This window comes from Gymnoscopelus braueri, assembly GCF_963280865.1.
Source record: "Gymnoscopelus braueri genome assembly, chromosome: 13".
Taxonomy (NCBI): domain Eukaryota; kingdom Metazoa; phylum Chordata; class Actinopteri; order Myctophiformes; family Myctophidae; genus Gymnoscopelus; species Gymnoscopelus braueri.
In genome coordinates, this window is record NC_137615.1 from 32,444,731 (window position 1) to 32,464,898 (window position 20,168).

General features: G+C 42.1%; 1 protein-coding gene across 2 annotated transcripts in view; it reads left to right on the forward strand.

The window, feature by feature from the left end:
* LOC308098481 (carbonic anhydrase-related protein 10-like) overlaps positions 1-20,168 on the forward strand; it is a 199,136-nt gene that overhangs the window by 164,062 nt on the left and 14,906 nt on the right. Inside the window, exons 8-9 of one of the 2 annotated variants that reach the window (XM_080446859.1) lie at positions 1,170-1,344; positions 14,939-16,585. In XM_080446859.1, the coding sequence (XP_080302985.1) occupies positions 1,170-1,344; positions 14,939-14,961 (198 nt within the window). In that variant the 3' untranslated portion in view covers positions 14,962-16,585. Of the gene's footprint in view, positions 1-1,169; positions 1,345-14,938; positions 16,586-20,168 lie in introns of those variants that run through there. The other variant, XM_080446860.1, reaches the window with a different exon arrangement.

Sequence of the window (20,168 nt, forward strand, 5' to 3'; positions counted from 1 at the left end):
GTGTGTGTGTGTGTGTGTGTGTGTGTGTGTGTGTTCTTATGTTTATTCTTATGTAAATAAATAATAAGTAAGCATACAGTGTCCAGTGGAATGACGAATCCACAGAGACAGAGACTATATGTGCTGTATAGGTAGAGATTTGAGACCACCACCCTTGGGAGCAACAAAGGAACTGGCGGCAATACATTCTGTGTGTGTGCGCGTGTGCGTCCGTGTGCGTGTGTGTTAGAGAGAGAGAAAGATTAAGGAAGACGGTGCATATGTACATGTATTCATGTGTTGCTTGGTGTATGTGTGCCCTTGTACTTTCATCAGATCTGAAATGCATTGCGTTAATGGTGCAGTGTTGCACTGCAATGTGAAACTTCCTTTGAATTGCAAATGAAGACGGCATAATCACACAGAGTACATTTAAGTCGCAGATGGAAGACGGATAATTTCACAATGTCATGTACACAGTAAAATACTGAGTGTTCATTTAACACAGTATCTTTCTGTGTATATGGGGTTATAGGGGAGCACAACGTGTCACTTTGCGATGCGTTGTGAGCTGTTTTTGCCAAATGTTCGCACATGTTTCTGCCTATATTCTGCCATCTCAGTTTCACCAGTACCCATTCTCTCCAACTTCCCTCACTGTACCTCTCTCTTCCCCTCAATCTCATAATGTCCTTCTCCGCCATTAACCCATTAAGACCTGAAGCCGATTCTACAAAATGTCTTCTAAATCCCAACAGTATTCTGAAAAAAACATATGTTTTCTATATCAGTGGTGCTCAATCTTTTTCATGTCAAGAACCCCCAAAATTATTATGTATTTGGCCCGCCGACCCCCATCTCAAAATGTTTTGTTCCAGGGACCCCCAGAAAGCAAAGAATAGAGTTAAAAATGTTCGCTTTAAAACAACAAATTTTCACGATTTTTCAAAAATAGCAGATCTACAAGCTCGTAGCGCGGCACTCGGTGCCGCGCTACAAGCTTGTAGATCTGCTATTTTTGAATAGCCAAAGTGTAAAATAATGCTTTTTTTAGCTCAAATGAAAAAGTGACACAGATGCGTTCCAGGTCTTAATGGGTGAACGCCCATCCCCGCCCCCCCCAACCATTTAATTATTTCCATTTCTTATTCATTTGTACGTCATGGTTTACCCGTTCTCCTCCTGTACAGATGCATTCCCTGCGCCTCCTCAGTCAGAACGAACCCTACAAGATCTTCATGAGTATGAGTGACAACACCAGGCCCACCCAGGCCCTGCTGCAGCGCTGCATCAGGACCAACATCAACTTCAGCAAACAGGGACGCGACTGTCCCAACAACCGAGCTCTGCGGCCACAGTACAGAGGTATGGAGGGTGTGTGTGTGTGTGTGTGTGTGTGTGTGTGTGTGCAGTGTTGCCAGGTCTGCTTATTGTAATTTCCCCCCAAGATTGTATTTGAAAATAGCAGATCTACAAGCTCGCAACGTGACGCGCTGTGAGCTTGTAGATCTGCTATTTTCAAATAGCTCATGCGTATTGTCTAAAGTGCTCATATGTGGCCCATAGTCGCTTCTTTTTGGCTTGTTTTCCTAGACCTGGTTGCTTGTTTCTCTCACAGAATCTGGCAACACTGTGTGTGTGTGTGTGTGTGTGTGTGTGTGTGTGTGTGTGTGTGTGTGTGTGTGTGTGTGTCCAGAACCAGCACTGATCCATTTGGACCCATTTCCTGTCACATCTCTCTCTCTCTCTGTCCTTCTATTGTTCTCTCTCTCACACACAACACACACGCACAAACGCGCACGCACACGCACGCGCGCGCGCACACACACACACACACACACACACACACACACACACACACACACACACACACACACACACACACACACACACACACACACACACACACACACACACACACACACACACACACACACACACACACACACACACACACACACACACACACACACACACACACAGAGTATGGGGGGGAAACCGGTGTGATGAGACCTCTGTAAGTCTGATACTTAGTCAAAGAACATGTAACTTGTGCCGCAGTGTGAGCTTGTACATCTGCTATTTTTGAACATTTTTGAAGAATATTGGAAGACCTACTGGAATAGAAGGCATTTGTAGAATCGGCCTCAGGTCTTAATGGGTTAAATGAAGTTGGCTGTTGAGGTTTGGTTTGGTGTTGTGTGGGTGAATGTGTTGGCAGGTGTAGGTGTGGTGTTTCTGTGTGTCTTGATAGCAGGGGAGGAGAGAGATGGAGGGAGGAATACATAATGCTAGAGAACTCAAAATAAGGTGGAGGCAAGCAAGTTGTTTGGATATGTTCACTGGTACCAATTAGGGCTGGAAAGTTAAGTAGATTTCAGATGCCCCCAGGCTACCCGGTGCATCTCAAAGATAAGCTACATAGGAGATACGATAAGATAAAACATAATTTATTTTCTTTAAGAGAAATTTGGTCATTTCAGCAGTAGACAGAAATATGCAGCAGTGGGGAAAAAGTACAAAAAATAGACAACATTGACACAAATTCAGCTCTTAAGTTCAGTAAACCTTCCGACAGTTGGGGGGCGTTCCAGGTTTGAGGCTAATCGGAAACGATTATCTGGCCAGATTATAGTGCGAGACCTTTAAAGATCCAATCTTAAGCCTCCTAAAGTGCTCACAGACGATCATTATCAAGCATTTTTGATATTTATCAGGATGATTATGTCACTGTCTGAGTGGGACAACAGAGAGAGACAAGTCTACAAGGAGACTGACGTGAAGGGAATGAGAGGACCGACATGGCGAGCAGTTTAGTTTGCTTAAATATACTGTATACAGTGAGCAGGCATTTTGCATTCGCAATCTGATTACCAGGTGTAATCCTGGGGCCTCATTCATAAAACAAATATATAATTACGGCTGATAAAAAATAAAGAAAAAAATATAAACTTGCGTAAGGTCACTTAAAGACGTGCAGTTGTGTCTTTCCTACATTTTCATTTACTGTAAGTTATTATTATTTAATTATTTAATTATTTACTGTACACAGGATTCAATTTTGATTCGATTTTTTCTGTTTTTCATGTGTCTATGAGGTTGATAGACACCATAAAAACACCCTGGTGGTGTTTTTATGGTGTTTTATGTCTTCTCTGACTATTTTGAGTTACTACCTGGAGGCTGAAACCTTGAGGGTCAAACGTGCCATTAGAAAAACAGCCCTTTAGTGACATAGTAAAATTGTACCCTCCCCCTCATTATCATAACACAACAGGTGTGGGCATGAGGAGGAGGAGGGACTAGGACAGGTGGGTGGTGCTAAGGTGGTGGAGGAGGTGCTAAGGTGAGAACCAGGTATACTTAATGAACTGGAGGCGTGTCCACATGAAAACATAATTTTACCAATTTCTTCCTTCCTCCTAGTATATCCATAATACCTGATGATTATACAACAGGTAGTTCCGACCAAGCAATCTGATTGGTTGAAATAGCAATCTAGCCGTGCTTCAAACCAGCATGATAGCACAGGCCTAATCACTTTAGACCATATATGGCACAGCTGTGCTGTGACGTCACGCTGTCCCACGGTAGGAAAACAAACAGACAGTAGACCCACCGCCGCCACCGGAGAAAAAAAAGTGTGCTTTATTTCAATGGTAACATCCATACTGTATAAATATCCTCCTGTGTTAAAGTAAAATTACTCCCATTTCGTTAACAGTCCAGTGTATGTTATACTTTATCGTACGGCGAAAATAGACGAAGTTCACAACGCGTCGCCATCGCGACGTGTTGTCAGCTTGTAGATCAGTTATTTTGGCCACGTGACACGGTCGTACGACGGAGCATATAGCCTACTGGAATCAGCTGTGTTGATGTAACCTCGCGTCACCAGTCTTTCCACCTCGCAGGAAAAGTGTTGATGAGACGGTGCCTCAGAGCGCTGCTACAGGGACTATTTATTGTCTCAGTCAAATAAACTCTTCTCTTTACAGGGAAACGGATAATAGCGAAACATTTTTATTATGAATTGCCCCACAATATATAATATTGCTTAATTATGTTTAAGGGGGGGGGGGAATCACTGAAAATCACGGCACCCCGTCTTTAAGTACAGTACTTGAGTAAATGTACTTAGTTACTTTACACCACTGATTTTTGGTATGTAGACCTTATTAATCGGCGAGGGAAATTCAGTTACAGCTTCACCAGCTAACGGGTGCTCAGATGGCTATGATGAGCGCTAGGAAGGGGGAGCATTTAGAGTTTTGATGGCTTAAGAACTTAATAACTCTAACAGTAACTAACAGTTCAGAGACACATCCGCTGCCATGCCTGCAGCATAGAAAACATAACCAGCAGGAATTTCACTGACGGTATGTCTAGTCTGACATGGACATCCAGTAGACATTACAATCATTTCCAGGTCTAAATAAGGTTTTATGAATATTGTTTTTATTGTTGGTTTGTGTGAAAGAAGTTACTTAAGATGACATTTGATCTTAGGACCACTTTTTGAATAAGTCACTTGGACAGAGACCTTACTTCACCCTACCTAGAAAAAGAACATTATTATTAGGTTTTGAAATCCAATTAATTTGGAGATGGGATGGACAGAGGACAGGATGTCATTGCACAAGGGTATATTGAGTTGGATTTAAATCCGCAAAATGTGCATGTGCGTGTGCCTGTGTCTGTGTGTGTGTGTGTGTGTGTGTGTGTGTGTGTGTGTGTGTGTGTGTGTGTGTGTGTGTGTGTGTGTGTGTGTGTGTGTGTGTGTGTGTGCGTGCGCGCGCGCACGACTGTCTATATAGCAATTTATAATGTCGATACACTAATTATAAATTAGCCATTATGCCATGGGCTCTTCATCAACCCTCTCGTTCGTCATCTCTGTTCTCCCTGTCACCTCTTACTTACCGCTCTTATCCAAAGTGACATGCAAGTGTGAAATCAGGATGTCTTCCCAGACACATCACAACCTTTCGTCTGTTACACCGCAGAAAGTTTAACCGGGTCTCCATCTGCTCCTGCATGTGTTCACGTGAGATGAGATTACGTGAGGTGCTGCGTTGCTCAATCTTATAAGGTTATCCTTATGTGTGTGATGCAACCAGATCTGAAAATCGTTTAGGATTTTAAAAACACCTGTAGTGTGTGTGTGTGTGTACTAGGTTTTGGAAAGACTTATTTCTCAAATCTCCTTCCCCTTTAACCCATTCAATCCGGGAACGCATCTGTGTCATTTTAGATTTTAGCTATAGACATTGTTTTATGCTTTGGCAATATCAAAAATAGCAGATATACAGAGATCTGCAATTTTTCTTAATCTTGAAAATGTGTGCAAATCTTTGAATGTATATATTTTTAAGCGAACATTTCTAACTAAAATATTTTGCTTCTGGGGGGTCCCTGGAACAACATATTTTACAAATGTTCACTTTAAAAAATATATATTTCAAGATTTTTCAAAAATAGCAGATCTACAAGCTCATAGCGTGGCGCTCGGTGTCACGCTGTGAGCTTGTGTATCTGTTCTTTTTGAATAGCCAAAGAAATCTAAAAAAATTACACAGATGCGTTCTCGCCCGGACTTAATGGCTTAAGTACTAGTCATCCATCCGCTATACATGTACCTCCAATCAGCCTATCACATCTCTTATCTCTCCAAAACAACCCAGTTCTGTCAGGTGAAAACCATTTATCGCATTGTATTTGGCGGAGTGGCTCCGCTCTGCCCTTTTTCGTGATGCTCCAAAAACAAATCTGCACAGGGATCAACGAAGCCCCCGAAGCAGAGCCTAAAATATACTCAGATGCAGTGGTGGAAAGTAACTAAGTACATTTACTTAAGTACTGTACTTAAGTACAATTTTGAGGTATTTGTACTTTACTTGAGTGTTTCCAATTTCCAATACTTTTACTTCTACTCCACTACATCTCAGAGGCAAATATTGTACTTTTACTACATTACAATTATTTGAAAACTTTAGTTACTAGTTACTTTTCAGATATAAATTATGATATTATGAAACATACATTAACCACTTTAGCCCTATTTTATACATAGGCTATTTGAAAATAGCCGATCTACAAGCTCACAACGTGTCGCATCGCGTTGTCTGCTATTTTCAAATATTTTAGTACTTTTACTTTTTGAACTTGTACAATTTCACATGAGTTTTTGACGAACTTTAGACTAGATTTTCTTACCTTAATAAACATTGTCATAAAAACTATATGCTTCCAGTCACTAGTTTAAAATCTCCTTTCAATCATCATGATATGCGTTTTGGTAAATTATGGTCTCATTTATTTTAAAACTGACGATAAAGTAGGCCATGCTCCAGGAGGGGCGGGATGATTTGATTGTCAACCTACACAACCAATAGCATTCATTCTTTGGGGATTGTTTTCCGGTTCCCTGGCAGAGATGCTCATAGGCCTGCGTCCTGCGTCGCTGACGCACAATATTGTGAAAGGACGCATTCATGACACCGTCGTGGCGTCCATGGGACGCACTAGAATTGTCACCAACAACAGAGAAAAATATAAAAATAATTCGCGGTAAAATTAGTAGTGCACGAAAGTATCGGCCCGATAATTATCGGTCCGATATCAGGAATTATGACGTCATCCCGATAAAACCGATAACATTAATAATTATAGCTCCGATAATATATAATATTTGTCAGCTGTGATCTGCATGGACTCTCTCGGTTAGACACCGTTGTGTGGAGAAGTATAACTCGGTTAGACACCGTTGTGTGGAGAAGTATAACTCTCGGTTAGACACCGTTGTGTGGAAGAAGTATAACTCTCGGTTAGACATCGTTGTACTGGAGAAGTATAACTCGGTTAGACACCGTTGAGAGACTCTCGCACAAGTTGTAGCAGCAGCAGCAGCAGCAGCAGCACAGCCCCTCCCCTCCCCCCATACACACACACACACACACACACTGTTTTAGGCTACACTACACAGAGAGAGAGACGGCATGAGGAGCTGGTTGAGACCTGGTCTCAAACGTGTTAAAACGTCTTGGATAGACCACTGTCTGGAATAATAACTGATCATCATACATACAGGTCTACTACTAACCTTTGTTGCTATTGTCATCTTAACTTGACCAGCCAAAGTAAAATCCACGATTTTAGAGTGTTCTCCAACTTGCTTGGAGATCAGAGTGTAATGTGGTGGATGCGTTTAAAGCATGTTGCCAATCAGCTGTGTAACATTAGCAGGTTAACGATGGCTCGTTGAGCCTACTATGCATTTGACCCTGATTTGACCACAAAGGCAATCAAAAGCACTAATTAATGGCAGCTGTAAGTAACCGGTTGTCTATCGTCTGTCTTGAGTATGTTTAATAGCCAACTGAATGTTTTCTGTACCCTAGAGATATCATATCACGCAATTCCCTGAAGAGGATAGACCCTCTCCCTCATGCTAAACTTAAAGTGACTTATAAGGTTCCACTTCTCCTCAAAAAGACAACTTTATTTTCCTTTCTCAATGACAAGCCTAATAATATTATTGCATTTTGGCTATGTGCAATAACTGCAAGCCAATGTTCATAGGCATTGTCAGTATTTGTCTTCTATATTTCTTGAATTCCTATTTCTTTAGTTGCCAATAATTCCACTGTAAGCCAGTGTTTTCAGTCTTTTATTGCTACACAATAAATAGTAAAAAGAAATTCTACATTCATAAATAATACAAAATAAAATAATGATAATGATTAAAAGGTTCTATGATTAAATGTATTCTATTGTTCAAAGCTATGTTAAATCCACCTTTGCCCACTACTAGTATTTCTTACCATAAGGTGTGCTAATACTACAGATTCATATACATTTGAAAAAATATATTTATGATTTTTAATATATGTATATATACATATACCGATACCGATAACCGATAATACAAATATCGGTTATCGGTATCGGTCTTAGGAAGCAGGAACGGGTCCGCACTGAACAACCCCCCCCCCCGTTGACAAAACTGCCCCGGGGGGCACCGAACGGGTCCAAGCACCGGACACCACGTACGGTGTGAATTTTTGTGGGACTCATAAAATGTCCCTGGGACCCATCTAAAAGACCACCCTTGGGTCCCAGGACCCATTACATTGAAAACCTAGCAACATCACTGCAATGGTATACATTAAAGATGGCGGATTGCACATTCCTGAACAATCAGCTTCATTTACGGTCTGTAGAAACCAATGGCGTGACGTTGTCCATTCATTTTATACAGTCTATGGTCTAAACGGAAGTACTGGAATTTGGCGGAAGTACAGCCCAAGGACGCTTTACAAATCTGTTTACATTCTCTGTGAATGAAACGAGTGTTGTTCCATATACGCTCATCACATACGGCTTCGATCTGAGCCCGGCTCGACTTCAGTGCCTGCCTGAACTATACCGTGAAGCCCTTCAAGCCTCCTATACCTGATGCTCCTTTTCTTGACATTTTCAGAACCTTCAAGGCTTGTCTGGCTCTGCATCCACCAGGGGTGGATGCAGAGTCAGACAAGCCTTGAGGTTCTGAAAATGTTATATATTAAGGTGTTACCCTAATATGCTCCAGATCAAATGATCTAATCAATTATATAGATTTATAATTCATCTGTGACGAGGCCAAAGCCAAATCCGTGTCCCGTCAATTTCTGTTCTCGTACAAAACGTGTCTCTTATGATTGAATTGTCAATTTCACTCAAACAATTAAAGGAATAAAAACAAGAAAAATCTCTGAGCAAAAAAATCGATCCAGATCTCAGAGAGTCTCAGGAGGACAGGTCTGCAGTTGCAGTGCAGAGTGCAGACTACAGTAAGGAAGGATATGCAAAGTAGTCATGATAAATATAATGCACTAATAAACGTACGATATGTAGCCTACCAAACATTCCGTTAGACTACCATACACACTATGTGTACTGTATATAAACATATTCTTAATTCATATGATATATAGTGTATAATTATACAGAATACAAAATTCATGAAGACGGGTACAGTATAGAGAAATACCCATCCATTTAATAAATGCATTAATTTGTCAGTCTTTCCTTGTTGAGGTCATTTGATATTTGATATTCATATATATACATGTATAGGACCACAATGGAAACAAGTCCCCAGGACTTTTTTGTGTTATCCTTTTAGCCTAAATGTCTGACTGTACCTCCTGTTTACATTTCTGAATAATAAAGTATTCAATCAAACAATCAAATTCAGGAGAAGAAGAAGAAAATAATGCACAGCCTCACAGAAAAAATAACTATAATATAAAAATTGGAGAATTTAAGTATGCATCATTCTGAATACTGAATATAGGGGATATGGCGTGTGTGTGTGTGTGTGTGTGTGTGTGTGTGTGTGTGTGTGTGTGTGTGTGTGTGTGTGTGTGTGTGTGTGTGTGTGTGTGTGTGTGTGTGTGTGTGTGTGTGTGTGTGTGTGTGTGTGTGTGTGTGTGTGTGTGTGTGTGTGCGTGTGTGCCGTGCCTGCCGCAGTGTTTCTGTCTTTGATAGGAAGGAGGAAGAGAGTTGAGACCACCCTTGGGAGCAACAAAGGAAGAGTGAGGGCAGTAAATTGTGTGCGTGTGTGTATGTGCGTGTGTGTGTATTTGCTTTAGAGCTTGTGTCATCATATCCTCAGGGAATATGCTGCCCACCCTCCTCTTCCTCACCTTCCTCCACTCTCTATCTCTGGTATTGATTCCATCGACCACTCACACACACACACACACACACACACACACACACACACACACACACACACACACACACACACACACACACACACACACACAGGTGTCGACAGGTGCATAATACTGTACTCTGAGTTCATTTAAAGGACCACTACCAATTTTCAACCTATCTTAATATACAGTAGTTGGCCCTCACTAATGCTCATTATAATATGGTGCCATTTTTGTCATCAATAGAAACTGCAGGCTTTCTATTCCTGGAAAGCATAATATAAGCCATTGTTCTCGTGCTAATGAAAAATGAAATAAAGTCTTTGAAATCTTGTTTGAAATGACCAAACCTGCCTACCTATGATGTCACTGTATAGGCAGGTTTCTGAACTGTCCACAGCCCTCCTCTGAGACACAGACCCAATAGACAGAAATGGTTCGACATTATCATGAGCAGTACCGAGGACCAATTATATGAACATATAGGTTGAAAATGGGTGAAGTGCTCCTTTAACTCTGAGAATGTGCAGGTGCATTTGCACACTCTCAGAGTTACAAATGGATAAATGAACACTGAGGATTTTACTGTGTGTGTATGAGTGTGTACGTGCGAGGAAGAGAATGTGTCAAGACAGTCTGTGCGTGTGTGTGTGTGTGCGTGTGCGTGTGCGTGTGTGTGTGTGTGTGTGTGTGTGCGGGCATGGGAGTCATATCCTCAGGGGGGAAATAACACACACACCACTCTCCTGATCTCCTCTATATATCTGCGTCATCGATCCCCCTGTGTACCAACACACTCGCATCACATGGATCTACCAAGCCCCTGTCACTGCGTTGATACAGGCCTTTTACAGTACACAGTCTCTATACTGATCTGCGTACACAGCCTCTATGTTAGCGTCATTGTGTGTTGAGCAGTGGTGGAAAAAGTACTAAAATATTTTACTTAAGTAAAAGTATCAATACTGCAAAGTAGAAATACTCTGTTAAGTAAAAGTCAGGAATTAAAAATCTACTTGAGTAAAAGTATAAAAGTATTGGTATCAAAATGTACTTAAAGTACCAAAAGTAGAAGTACTCATTATGCAGAAGGTCCCATTTCACAAGTTTTCAAATGTATAAAAATCAGTTGAAAATAGCAGATCTACAAGCTCACAATGCGTCGCAAAATATATAAAGGGCTGAAGTGGTTCATGTATGTTTTGTAATAATAATCAAAATCTACAAAGTAACTAGTAACTAAAGTTTTCAAATAATTTTAGTGGAGTAGAAGTACAATATTTGCCTCTGAGATGTAGTGGAGTAGAAGTAGAAGTACTGAAAACTGGAAATACTCCAGTAAAGTAAAAATACCTCAAAATTGTACTTAAGTACAGTACTGTAATACTGTAATAATTGTATGTTTTTGTGTGGACCCCAGGAAGACTAGCTGGTTGCCATGGCACCAGCTAATGGGGATCCTTAATAAAATGAAATCAAATAAAAACAAGACCAGGAGACCTGGTTCTGCCAGACCCAGAATGAAGTCTGGGTCTGGCAGCTTTACTTAATTACATACTTGTGACATAATAATGATGTCATGAATAGTTCGTGACGAAAGGGGACAAAAAGGGGACAGACTTTTGAATGGCCGGGCTTCGCACGACGTGTGTCCCTTCTATGCCCATGTATGGACAGACTTTTTTGGGGGACAGAATTTTTTTTGGCTGGGGCCGGAGGACAAAGTGACAGACTTTTTTTTGGCTGGGGCCGGAGGACAAAGTGACAGACTTTTTTTTGGCTGGGGCCGGAGGACAAAGTGACCATGCCCATGTATGGACGAAACAGGTACAAAGCCTCATGTAAGCCCAACCGACCCCTTGGGTCTGGCAAATATACTGAGGTCAAAAAAAAAAAAAATCTTATTACCCCCCCAAAAATACATTTCAACTGCCCCTAGCGGCCTAACGGTAAGGCCGACGGAAATGGCAGTGGATTGTTGGATGCAGCTCAAAGTGAACTTTCAACTAGATACTCAGGTATCTAGTTTGTCGCCATCCGACCTTCCTAGCCTGTGTTATTAAAGAAAAACGGGCGACAATGGCCAAAGCTCAATCAAAAATAGGCGACCGGAAGGTCCAATCTGCTTGTTGGATGCGTGACTTTGAGGACATTAAGCACATAATGACACCATTTCGGGTTTTCGGGCCTAAAAGTATAGTAATTGTTCGGGCCGGCCCAGTAGGGCCCAGTTAGGGTCGGGCCTTAACACATTCCACGCCAGAGTTTAATCTCATAATGTACTCACCAGTGCCAGCGTTTTATTGTTGTTTTTTTATTTTCTTCACGTCGCCACAGACAAAGTTAAATCCGTTAAAATCGCGCATTCAACTCTTTGTAAACACACAAGCGATCCGTCTGACTCGACCAGTGAAGACCGCATGAAAATCCGATCCGCCATCTTGTAGTTACAACGGTTTATGTTAAACAGTGATCAGCGACGAGAAAAACTACAACCGAGAAAATGGCGATTTGGTGTCAGCTTTAGAATGGAAGCGGGTGGGATCGGAAAAAACGGATCCCGGATAATTCCGTTTCCGGTGGTGCTACAATGAAATGTGGCGTATCGAACGAGGCCTACAATGCAATGTGAACTAAAAAAAAAAAAAAGACCAGTTGGCGTAGATCTACGCGACTGGCACGTGGCGGCTTTAAATAGGTTCGCGTAGATATACGCGACTGGCACTCAATGTGTTAATTTTCAGGCCCATTGAGAACTCTAGTCTGTACACAGCCTCTATACTGAGGTCTGTAAACAGCCTCTGTACTGAGGTCTATGTGTACAGTCTCTATACTGAGGTCTCTGAGGTCTCCATTAGTCTCTGTGCTGAGATCTGTAGTCTCTGTGCTGAGGTCTGTAGCCTCTGTACTGAGGTCTGTAGTCTCTGTACTGAGGTCTGTAGTCTCTGTACTGAGGTCTGTAGCCTCTGTACTGAGGTCTGTAGCCTCTGTACTGAGGTCTGTAGTCTCTGTACTGAGGTCTGTAGTCTCTGTACTGAGGTCTGTAGCCTCTGTACTGAGGTCTGTAGCCTCTGTACTGAGGTCTGTAGTCTCTGTACTGAGGTCTGTAGTCTCTGTACTGAGGTCTGTATTCTCTGTACTGAGGTCTGTAGCCTCTGTACTGAGGTCTGTAGCCTCTGTACTGAGGTCTGTAGTCTCTGTACTGAGGTCTGTAGTCTCTGTACTGAGGTCTGTAGTCTCTGTACTGAGGTCTGTAGCCTCTGTACTGAGGTCTGTAGCCTCTGTACTGAGGTCTGTAGTCTCTGTACTGAGGTCTGTAGTCTCTGTACTGAGGTCTGTAGTCTCTGTACTGAGGTCTGTAGCCTCTGTACTGAGGTCTGTAGCCTCTGTACTGAGGTCTGTAGTCTCTGTACTGAGGTCTGTAGTCTCTGTACTGAGGTCTGTAGTCTCTGTACTGAGGTCTGTAGCCTCTGTACTGAGGTTTGTAGCCTCTGTACTGAGGTCTTTGCAGCTCAGCGTTGAGGCACACAGAAAACATTATTGTGATTGAGTTCCATGAAACTGGCTTCTGTCGATATATATTGGATTTGCGAGAGAGTAGAGGTGGTAGAAAGAGAGATATAGCGAGAGCAGTGTGCGTGCGTGCGTGCGTGCGTGCGTGCGTGCGTGCGTGCGTGCGTGCGTGCGTGCGTGCGTGCGTGCGTGCGTGCGCAGTAAGTAGGGAAGAGGAGAGTGTGTTGGGTGGAGATCTGAATAAAACAACAGTTAAAAAGAGCGTAGGTACAGCATAGAGAAACAGCGAAGCAGAGGGAGAGAGGCAGACAGACGGAGAAAGCAGAGACAGAAAGAGAAGAAAAAAAGAGTGATGAAACTGAGGGAGGAGACAGAAGAATGTTGGGGGAGAGAAAGAGAGGTAGAGGATAGATAGACCGATGAGACAGTAGAAAATGACTCGGGAGAGGAGAGTCAAGAGAAAAAGGAAGGTGGAAAGAAGGGAGAAAACAAGTAGGAAGAGAGAGATAGAAGAATGAGAGGAGAGGAGAGGAGGAGAGCAAGGTAGTGTAGGTGTACAGGAAGAGGGGAGGAGGAGAAGAAATAGAGTGAGAGGAGGAGGGGGGGGTTGCAATGAAACCGAGACAGAGGGATGGAGAGAGCAGAGGAAAAGAGAGAGGAGACAGAGAAAAGGAGCACTGGGGCAGGGCAGGGCAGGGGGAGAGAGAGGGAAAGATCACTGGAAGAATGAGTGGAGTGCATTGCAGGGATCACTCCATCTTGCAGAGAGAGAGAGAGGAGGCCATGTGGGAAATAAAAGAATAGATGTTTACATCTTCTCAATCTCTCTCCCTCTCACTGTCTCTCTGCACAGTGAAATATGGAGCGTTAATGTTACCGTTTCTGAGTGTGTCAAAATCGACACTCTCAAGGTCCTTGCACGTCGGGGGTGTTTGTTTTGTGCGATTAATTCGGAATTGATTTAAAGTGCTGTTTGTGTAATGAGTACATCCGCACAGAACGCACCTATTATTACATTGTGATAAAGCGACATAATTTCATTTAATTTTTGGAAGCAAGGTTGATTTTTCACCTTAAATAAAAGGCATCACCTGAACCAGTACGAAGCATCGGCAGATGAATAGTTTCGATGTGAAATGTTTGGTGACACATTTTAGGATTGTTTATTCATCACCTTCCCAGTGTGTAAGGACCTTCAGAGTTAGATTCAGTTAAATTCCTAATTTGCTGTACTCTCTATCTATCTATCTATCTATCTATCTATCTATCTATCTATCTCTCTCTCTCTCTCTCTCTCTCTCTCTCTCTCTCTCTCTCTCTCTCTCTCTCTCTCTCTCTCTCTCTCTCTCTCTCTCTCTCTCTGCTGTGCTTTCCTCTGTTTATCTGTTTCTTAGTCACACCCACCTGTTCCACTCACTCCCTTTAGCTCTCACACACACACACACACACACACACACACACACACACACACACACTCGTTTTTTTTCTCTGTACCGTTCTCCCTCTGTCTGTCTTCACATTATTTCTCTCTTTACCTCTCTTTCTATCTTTCTCTCTCTACTTGCCCTCCATCCGTCCCATCACTTTTAGCTCTGAGACCTGAGGCTTGGCTTTGTTGTTTCCACTGTTTTTCATTCTGACACTAATTAAGATGTTTTCCTCCTCTGTTCTCTCTCTCCTCCTTCTCTCCTCTCCTCTCTTCATGTTCCTCCTCTTATCCATTCTTCTGAGCAATCTCCCAGTGAACCAATGGCTGTTGAAGTAGACCCATCGACAGGCTCACAGAACATTTGACCCCCACAAGAACAGAGACAGGTTCCGTTCTTTTACAAGCTGAACTGAGCCCTACTTTGACTGAACTTGAGCACAAACGTGGCTGAACTGTACTGTGCTCTTATCGACTTCAGCGCTGACAAAGTGCTGATCTACTGCTCTGGCCTCCTCTCACACATCCACCACCACTTTCTGGAAGTCAAATCTGTGCCCGTGTAGCACGGATACAAACCAGAGCTTGGGACTCGAGTGCGAGGAGGACCGAAAAACACTCACTTGTCTACCCTGTACCATGTTTCTACTCAGTGTGTGAAGCCAGAACATACTGGAGAGATCAGCCAGCGTCTGCAGCTGGCATTGACCACGTCATTTTCACGAAGTAAACGTTGGTGACTTTTAAGATGGTTGCAGCCTAGAAGTGAGAGAAGCAGATCTGGCCTTTGAGCAAGGTGTTCAACCTTCAATCCATTCTCAGCGGTCCACAGTTGAAGCATTTGGGAGTACTGCAATAGCTTGCCATGGCAATACCATCTCCACCATAAGGCCACATTCAAAAGCCTGCCTCTGTCTAGCAGGTGTATAAAAGTTTCATGCCTAGAAAGAGACTGATGTAAAATACCCCAAAAGATAATGAAAATAATTGCAGAAAAAAATGCAATGTTCAGGTAACGTGTTTACGATAAGGACCCGGAAGGAGAGATTGTACAAGTCTGAAACAGACGGGGACTCTCTGTGCAGATGACAGGGACCAGTCGAACATCATCACAACAACACAGAGATTCTCTTCACTTCAAAGCAGCTTCATTAGAGAGTACGGACAGAATGTGCCTTGCAACGTTTCCGTGCTTTGCTCCAATGCAGAACTGTCAGCTTCCCATCAGCATGACCCCCATCTAATACTCCTGAAAACGAGGAGTTTGATTCCAGCTGGGGACCTGTCCTACAGTACAGTATGTTGCATGTCTTTTCCCCCTCTCCCTCCATGACCTGTCTCTCCACTGTCCTGTGTCTGAAATAAAGCAGAAACCTGCCTAAAAAAGAAATATATATACTGTATAACAAAAAACAATCATGATGAATGGGACCAGAATGTGATATTAGCGTGGAATAGCGCGGTATCAGGAGCAAAGCAGAGAAACAAGGGCAAGGTCAGTGTGCTCATTAGCTCATTTCTCAACTGGTTGTGAAGGTAAGAAAGTAAACAGACCCATTGAGAGATAAGAGAAGAGTTTCAAACCCAAAGCAATGCATACACTCTTACAAAATGGCTACCATACTCTCTTAGAATGGCTGCTCTCATGAAAGTGAATCACATTACGTGTTGACATTATAGTGTGCCATTTTACGACCTTTTGCTCACAAAATAGTTGTTTTTGACCGTACAGTCATCTGTGTTTTTGAGATATTTAATGAACCGCAGGTTTGGGGGATGTTTTAGTTTTTTCTCTCTAAAAACGGTGTTCAATATTTGTTTGGAATTGAAAGCCTTTAGTTTGCAAAATTGATATGCTGTCCTTGTAAAAGGACATCACGGCTCAATATCAACATCACTGCTGTTGTCTGTTTGTTTGGTTGGTTGGTTGTCAGTTCTCAGTTTGCTGTGTTTGTTGTTTTTCATGAACACCGAAAGTAATTTAACTGTAATAAATAGAAAGAAATGAAACACGGTCCTCAGAAATGTCTGTACTCCGAACACGGCACTAACCGTTAATTTATGCTTTGTTGCCTGACACTTTCAAAAGTTTTATGTTTAAGCCATTGAGACCTGGGACGCATCTGTGTCTATTTTTAGATTTGAGCTAAGAAAGCATTATTTTACACTTTGGCTATTCAAAAATAGCAGATATACAAGCTCATAGCGCGGCACCGAGTGCCGCGCTACGAGCTTGTATATCTGCTATTTTTGAAAAATTGAGAAAATGTGTGCAAATCTTTGAATATATATATTTTTAAAGCAAACATTTGTAACTCAAATCTTTGCTTCTGGGGGTCACTGGAACAAGATATTTTGAGATGGGGGTCCGCGGCCAAATACATATCATTTTGGGGGTCCTTGACATGAAAATGTTTGAGAACCACTGATATAGAAACATACGTTTTTTCAGAAAACCGTTAGGATTTAGAAGACATTTTGCAGAATCGGAACCTCAGGCCTCAATGGGTTAATACCTTGGTGAAGCCCTGCGGGGAGAGAGTTTTTTTTTCCCCGTGTCTGATTTATTTCTTCCAATAGCTTTTCCTCTATCCCCACCATGTTTAGAATCAGTCAAGAGTCGAGACCAAAACAATGATGAAGCACAAGAAGCCAAAACATTTTACGCATGACAATTATTGTCAGCGTTCCCTCATGGTCTCCAATCGTACCGCGAGACAAAGTGGCAGTGACTGTGACATAAGAAAATGTTTATGTTTTAGATAGGAGTGAAACCTTTTCGGTTGAAAACGTCGATATTTTGCTGAAGAACACTTTTCTAAAGGGTTTGACCTCACATAAATCAGCCTTAAGGCTACTAAGGCTAATTTAGCTTCTTGTCCATAGAGTTCGGTGTTCTATTCCCCTGTTCAGCTGAGTAGTGTTTCATTGCCACCAGGTTTAGGGCACCCCTGTTGGGATTTAAGAAAACGTACGTGACATCCTCTTGCTACTCTTTATTGCCATACTATGCTTTAACAAAGCAGTGCAATCCAATGCAATATAAAATACGTTCTCATCTACTGCATGGGTTGCATATAACATGACAAACAGCATACAATACACACTTGAAAACATGCAGTCTAGAGTGAAAGAATTAAATTAAATATAGCCTATACTCATTATAAAATAAGCACATATAGTACTGCAGCAATACCACATAGTAACATTCAATATAGTTCTGGATATCTCATTATTAATGAGCATTCAGTAAGGGCTAGTAGTTAAAGGGGAAGACCACCCATTTTCAATATTTAACTATGTCATTAATATAAAATAAAGGAGTTGTGTGGAAATAAGAAAATTTTTAAATGTTAAAAATTTTAAATGTTAAACCCAAATTGATTTTGGGTTTAACATTGCAAATTACACCGTGATGACTCATCATGGTGTAATTTGCAATGTTAAACCCAAAATCAATTTGGGTTTAACATTTAAAATTTTTAACATTTAAAAATTTTCTTATTTCCACACAACTCCTTTATGCTATATTAATGACATAGTTAAATATTGAAAATGGGTGGTCTTCCCCTTTAAGAAGACATTATTGGCATTTAGTCTTAACTGCCTGGGGGTAAAAACTGTCTCTAAACGAGCAGTGTGTGACTTGATGCTATGGCATGCTTGCCTGATGCCATTAAAAGAGATGGTGACCAGAGTGAGTGTTGTCCTTTATATACCCTGTGCCCTCTTCGTGGAGTGGGTGGGTGATATATATATATAGATCATATATACTAAATTTCCCCCGCGGGATAATAAAGGTATCTATCATCTATATCCAGTTGCAGAATGATTCTAATGTAGAGCAGGGGACCTGGTTGGTCTCAGTGAGCTTTAAAACATGTTGCCAAAGATCATAACTTGCATTTTTGGGTCATTATGTTGGAAAGAATTTAGCGAAAAGTTCCAAAAATAACGATAATAGTCAATCTACAAACTCACAACGTGTTGCGAACTTGCGATGGCACATTGTGAGCTTGTACATTCGCTATTCCGTGTGTGTGTGTGTGTGTGTGTGTGTGTGTGTGTGTGTGTGTGTGTGTGTGTGTGTGTGTGTGTGTGTGTGTGTGTGTGTGTGTGCGTGTGCGTGCGGGGGGGCTTCAGCTTACATTTCAGATGTAAGAAGGGGGGCTCCAAGGAAAGAAAACGTGGGGAACAACTGATCTAGAGGCCTGCTTACTGTGTGCTTATACCTCTTTGGATAGTTTTGAGATGTGTTTGCCAAACCAACCTGTTAAGCCTCCTATGAGGACTCTTTCAATAGTGCAACAACACAATTGAATTAGTCTCTGTGGACCCAAGTGAGAGTATCTTGTAGCGTGTTGCCATTGTTCTCAAGAACAATACGGCGATTTGGACATAACCGCGTAACCACGTGTCCACATTCTGGGGTGATCATTCAGCGAAAATAGCAGACCTACAAGCTCACGATGCATTGCAATGTAACGTTTTGTGTGCTCATAGATCTGCTGCGCTTCGTGGAGCGCTGCGAACTTGTACATCTGCTATTTTTGAAAAAAAAGTTAAACATCTTGAAAGTGTGAAAACTACAGATTTAGAGGACATTTGTAGAATCGGCCTCGGTCTTCATGGGTTAAGGGGACAGCCATGTCCAAGTGTCCCTGATCAAGAGAGGGACACTTGTATGCTCACCTGAGCAGCACACTGCTGGCCAGAATGCAGAAAGATCATTGCCCCTTCGGGCATCACTACAAATACTCCTTAAATCAGTGGTTCTCAAACATTTTCAGGACCCCTAAATGTATACAGATTAAGCCACAGATCCCTATTTGAAAAGATTTGGTGCTAGGGACCCCCTTAAGAGAAGATCTTAGTTGTTAGATTAGATTAAGTATTCTACCACTGTCTACACTACAGTATAGGCGGGGAGAGAAACCTATAATCTGAATAGTCTTTCTTATACAGTAGTCCTACTGTACACTCTCTCATTGGATTACCTTCTCGCTGGTGAAATTATAGTGAATTTAACCACTTTCAACCTGGCATCCCTATTGTTGTGCATGTCATAGGCAAGAATTCTCAAAAATAGTGACAATACCACATCTACAAGCTCACAGCCCGTTTCATCCCAGCGCTATTTTTGAAATAGTGCTTAAGTGGTTACATGGTACATTTAGCTGGGGACCCCCTGGAACACCCTCAAGGACCCCTGGGGTCCCCTGGTGCACACTTTGGGGAACCACTACTTGTCAGTACGTCCTCTGTGTGAGAGTGGGCCGAGAGCCTACAGCAGCTTTCTACCTTGATGATGTCTCTCTGGCACACTTTGGCAAGACTTATATAAATCCACCTTACAGCAAGCTATTGATTTCCTACAAATGTCACACGTGAAGTGCCGCAATCACATGAGAAAAGGAACCCAGCTCACTGGAAACACTCCAGTGGGTCTCAAAGTGGGTTTCAGGGACTCCCTTGAGGGGGTTCCAAATGAACCCTCACGGGTTCATTTTGTTCCATTTGTAGACTCTCAGAGTTCTGGTGGTCCT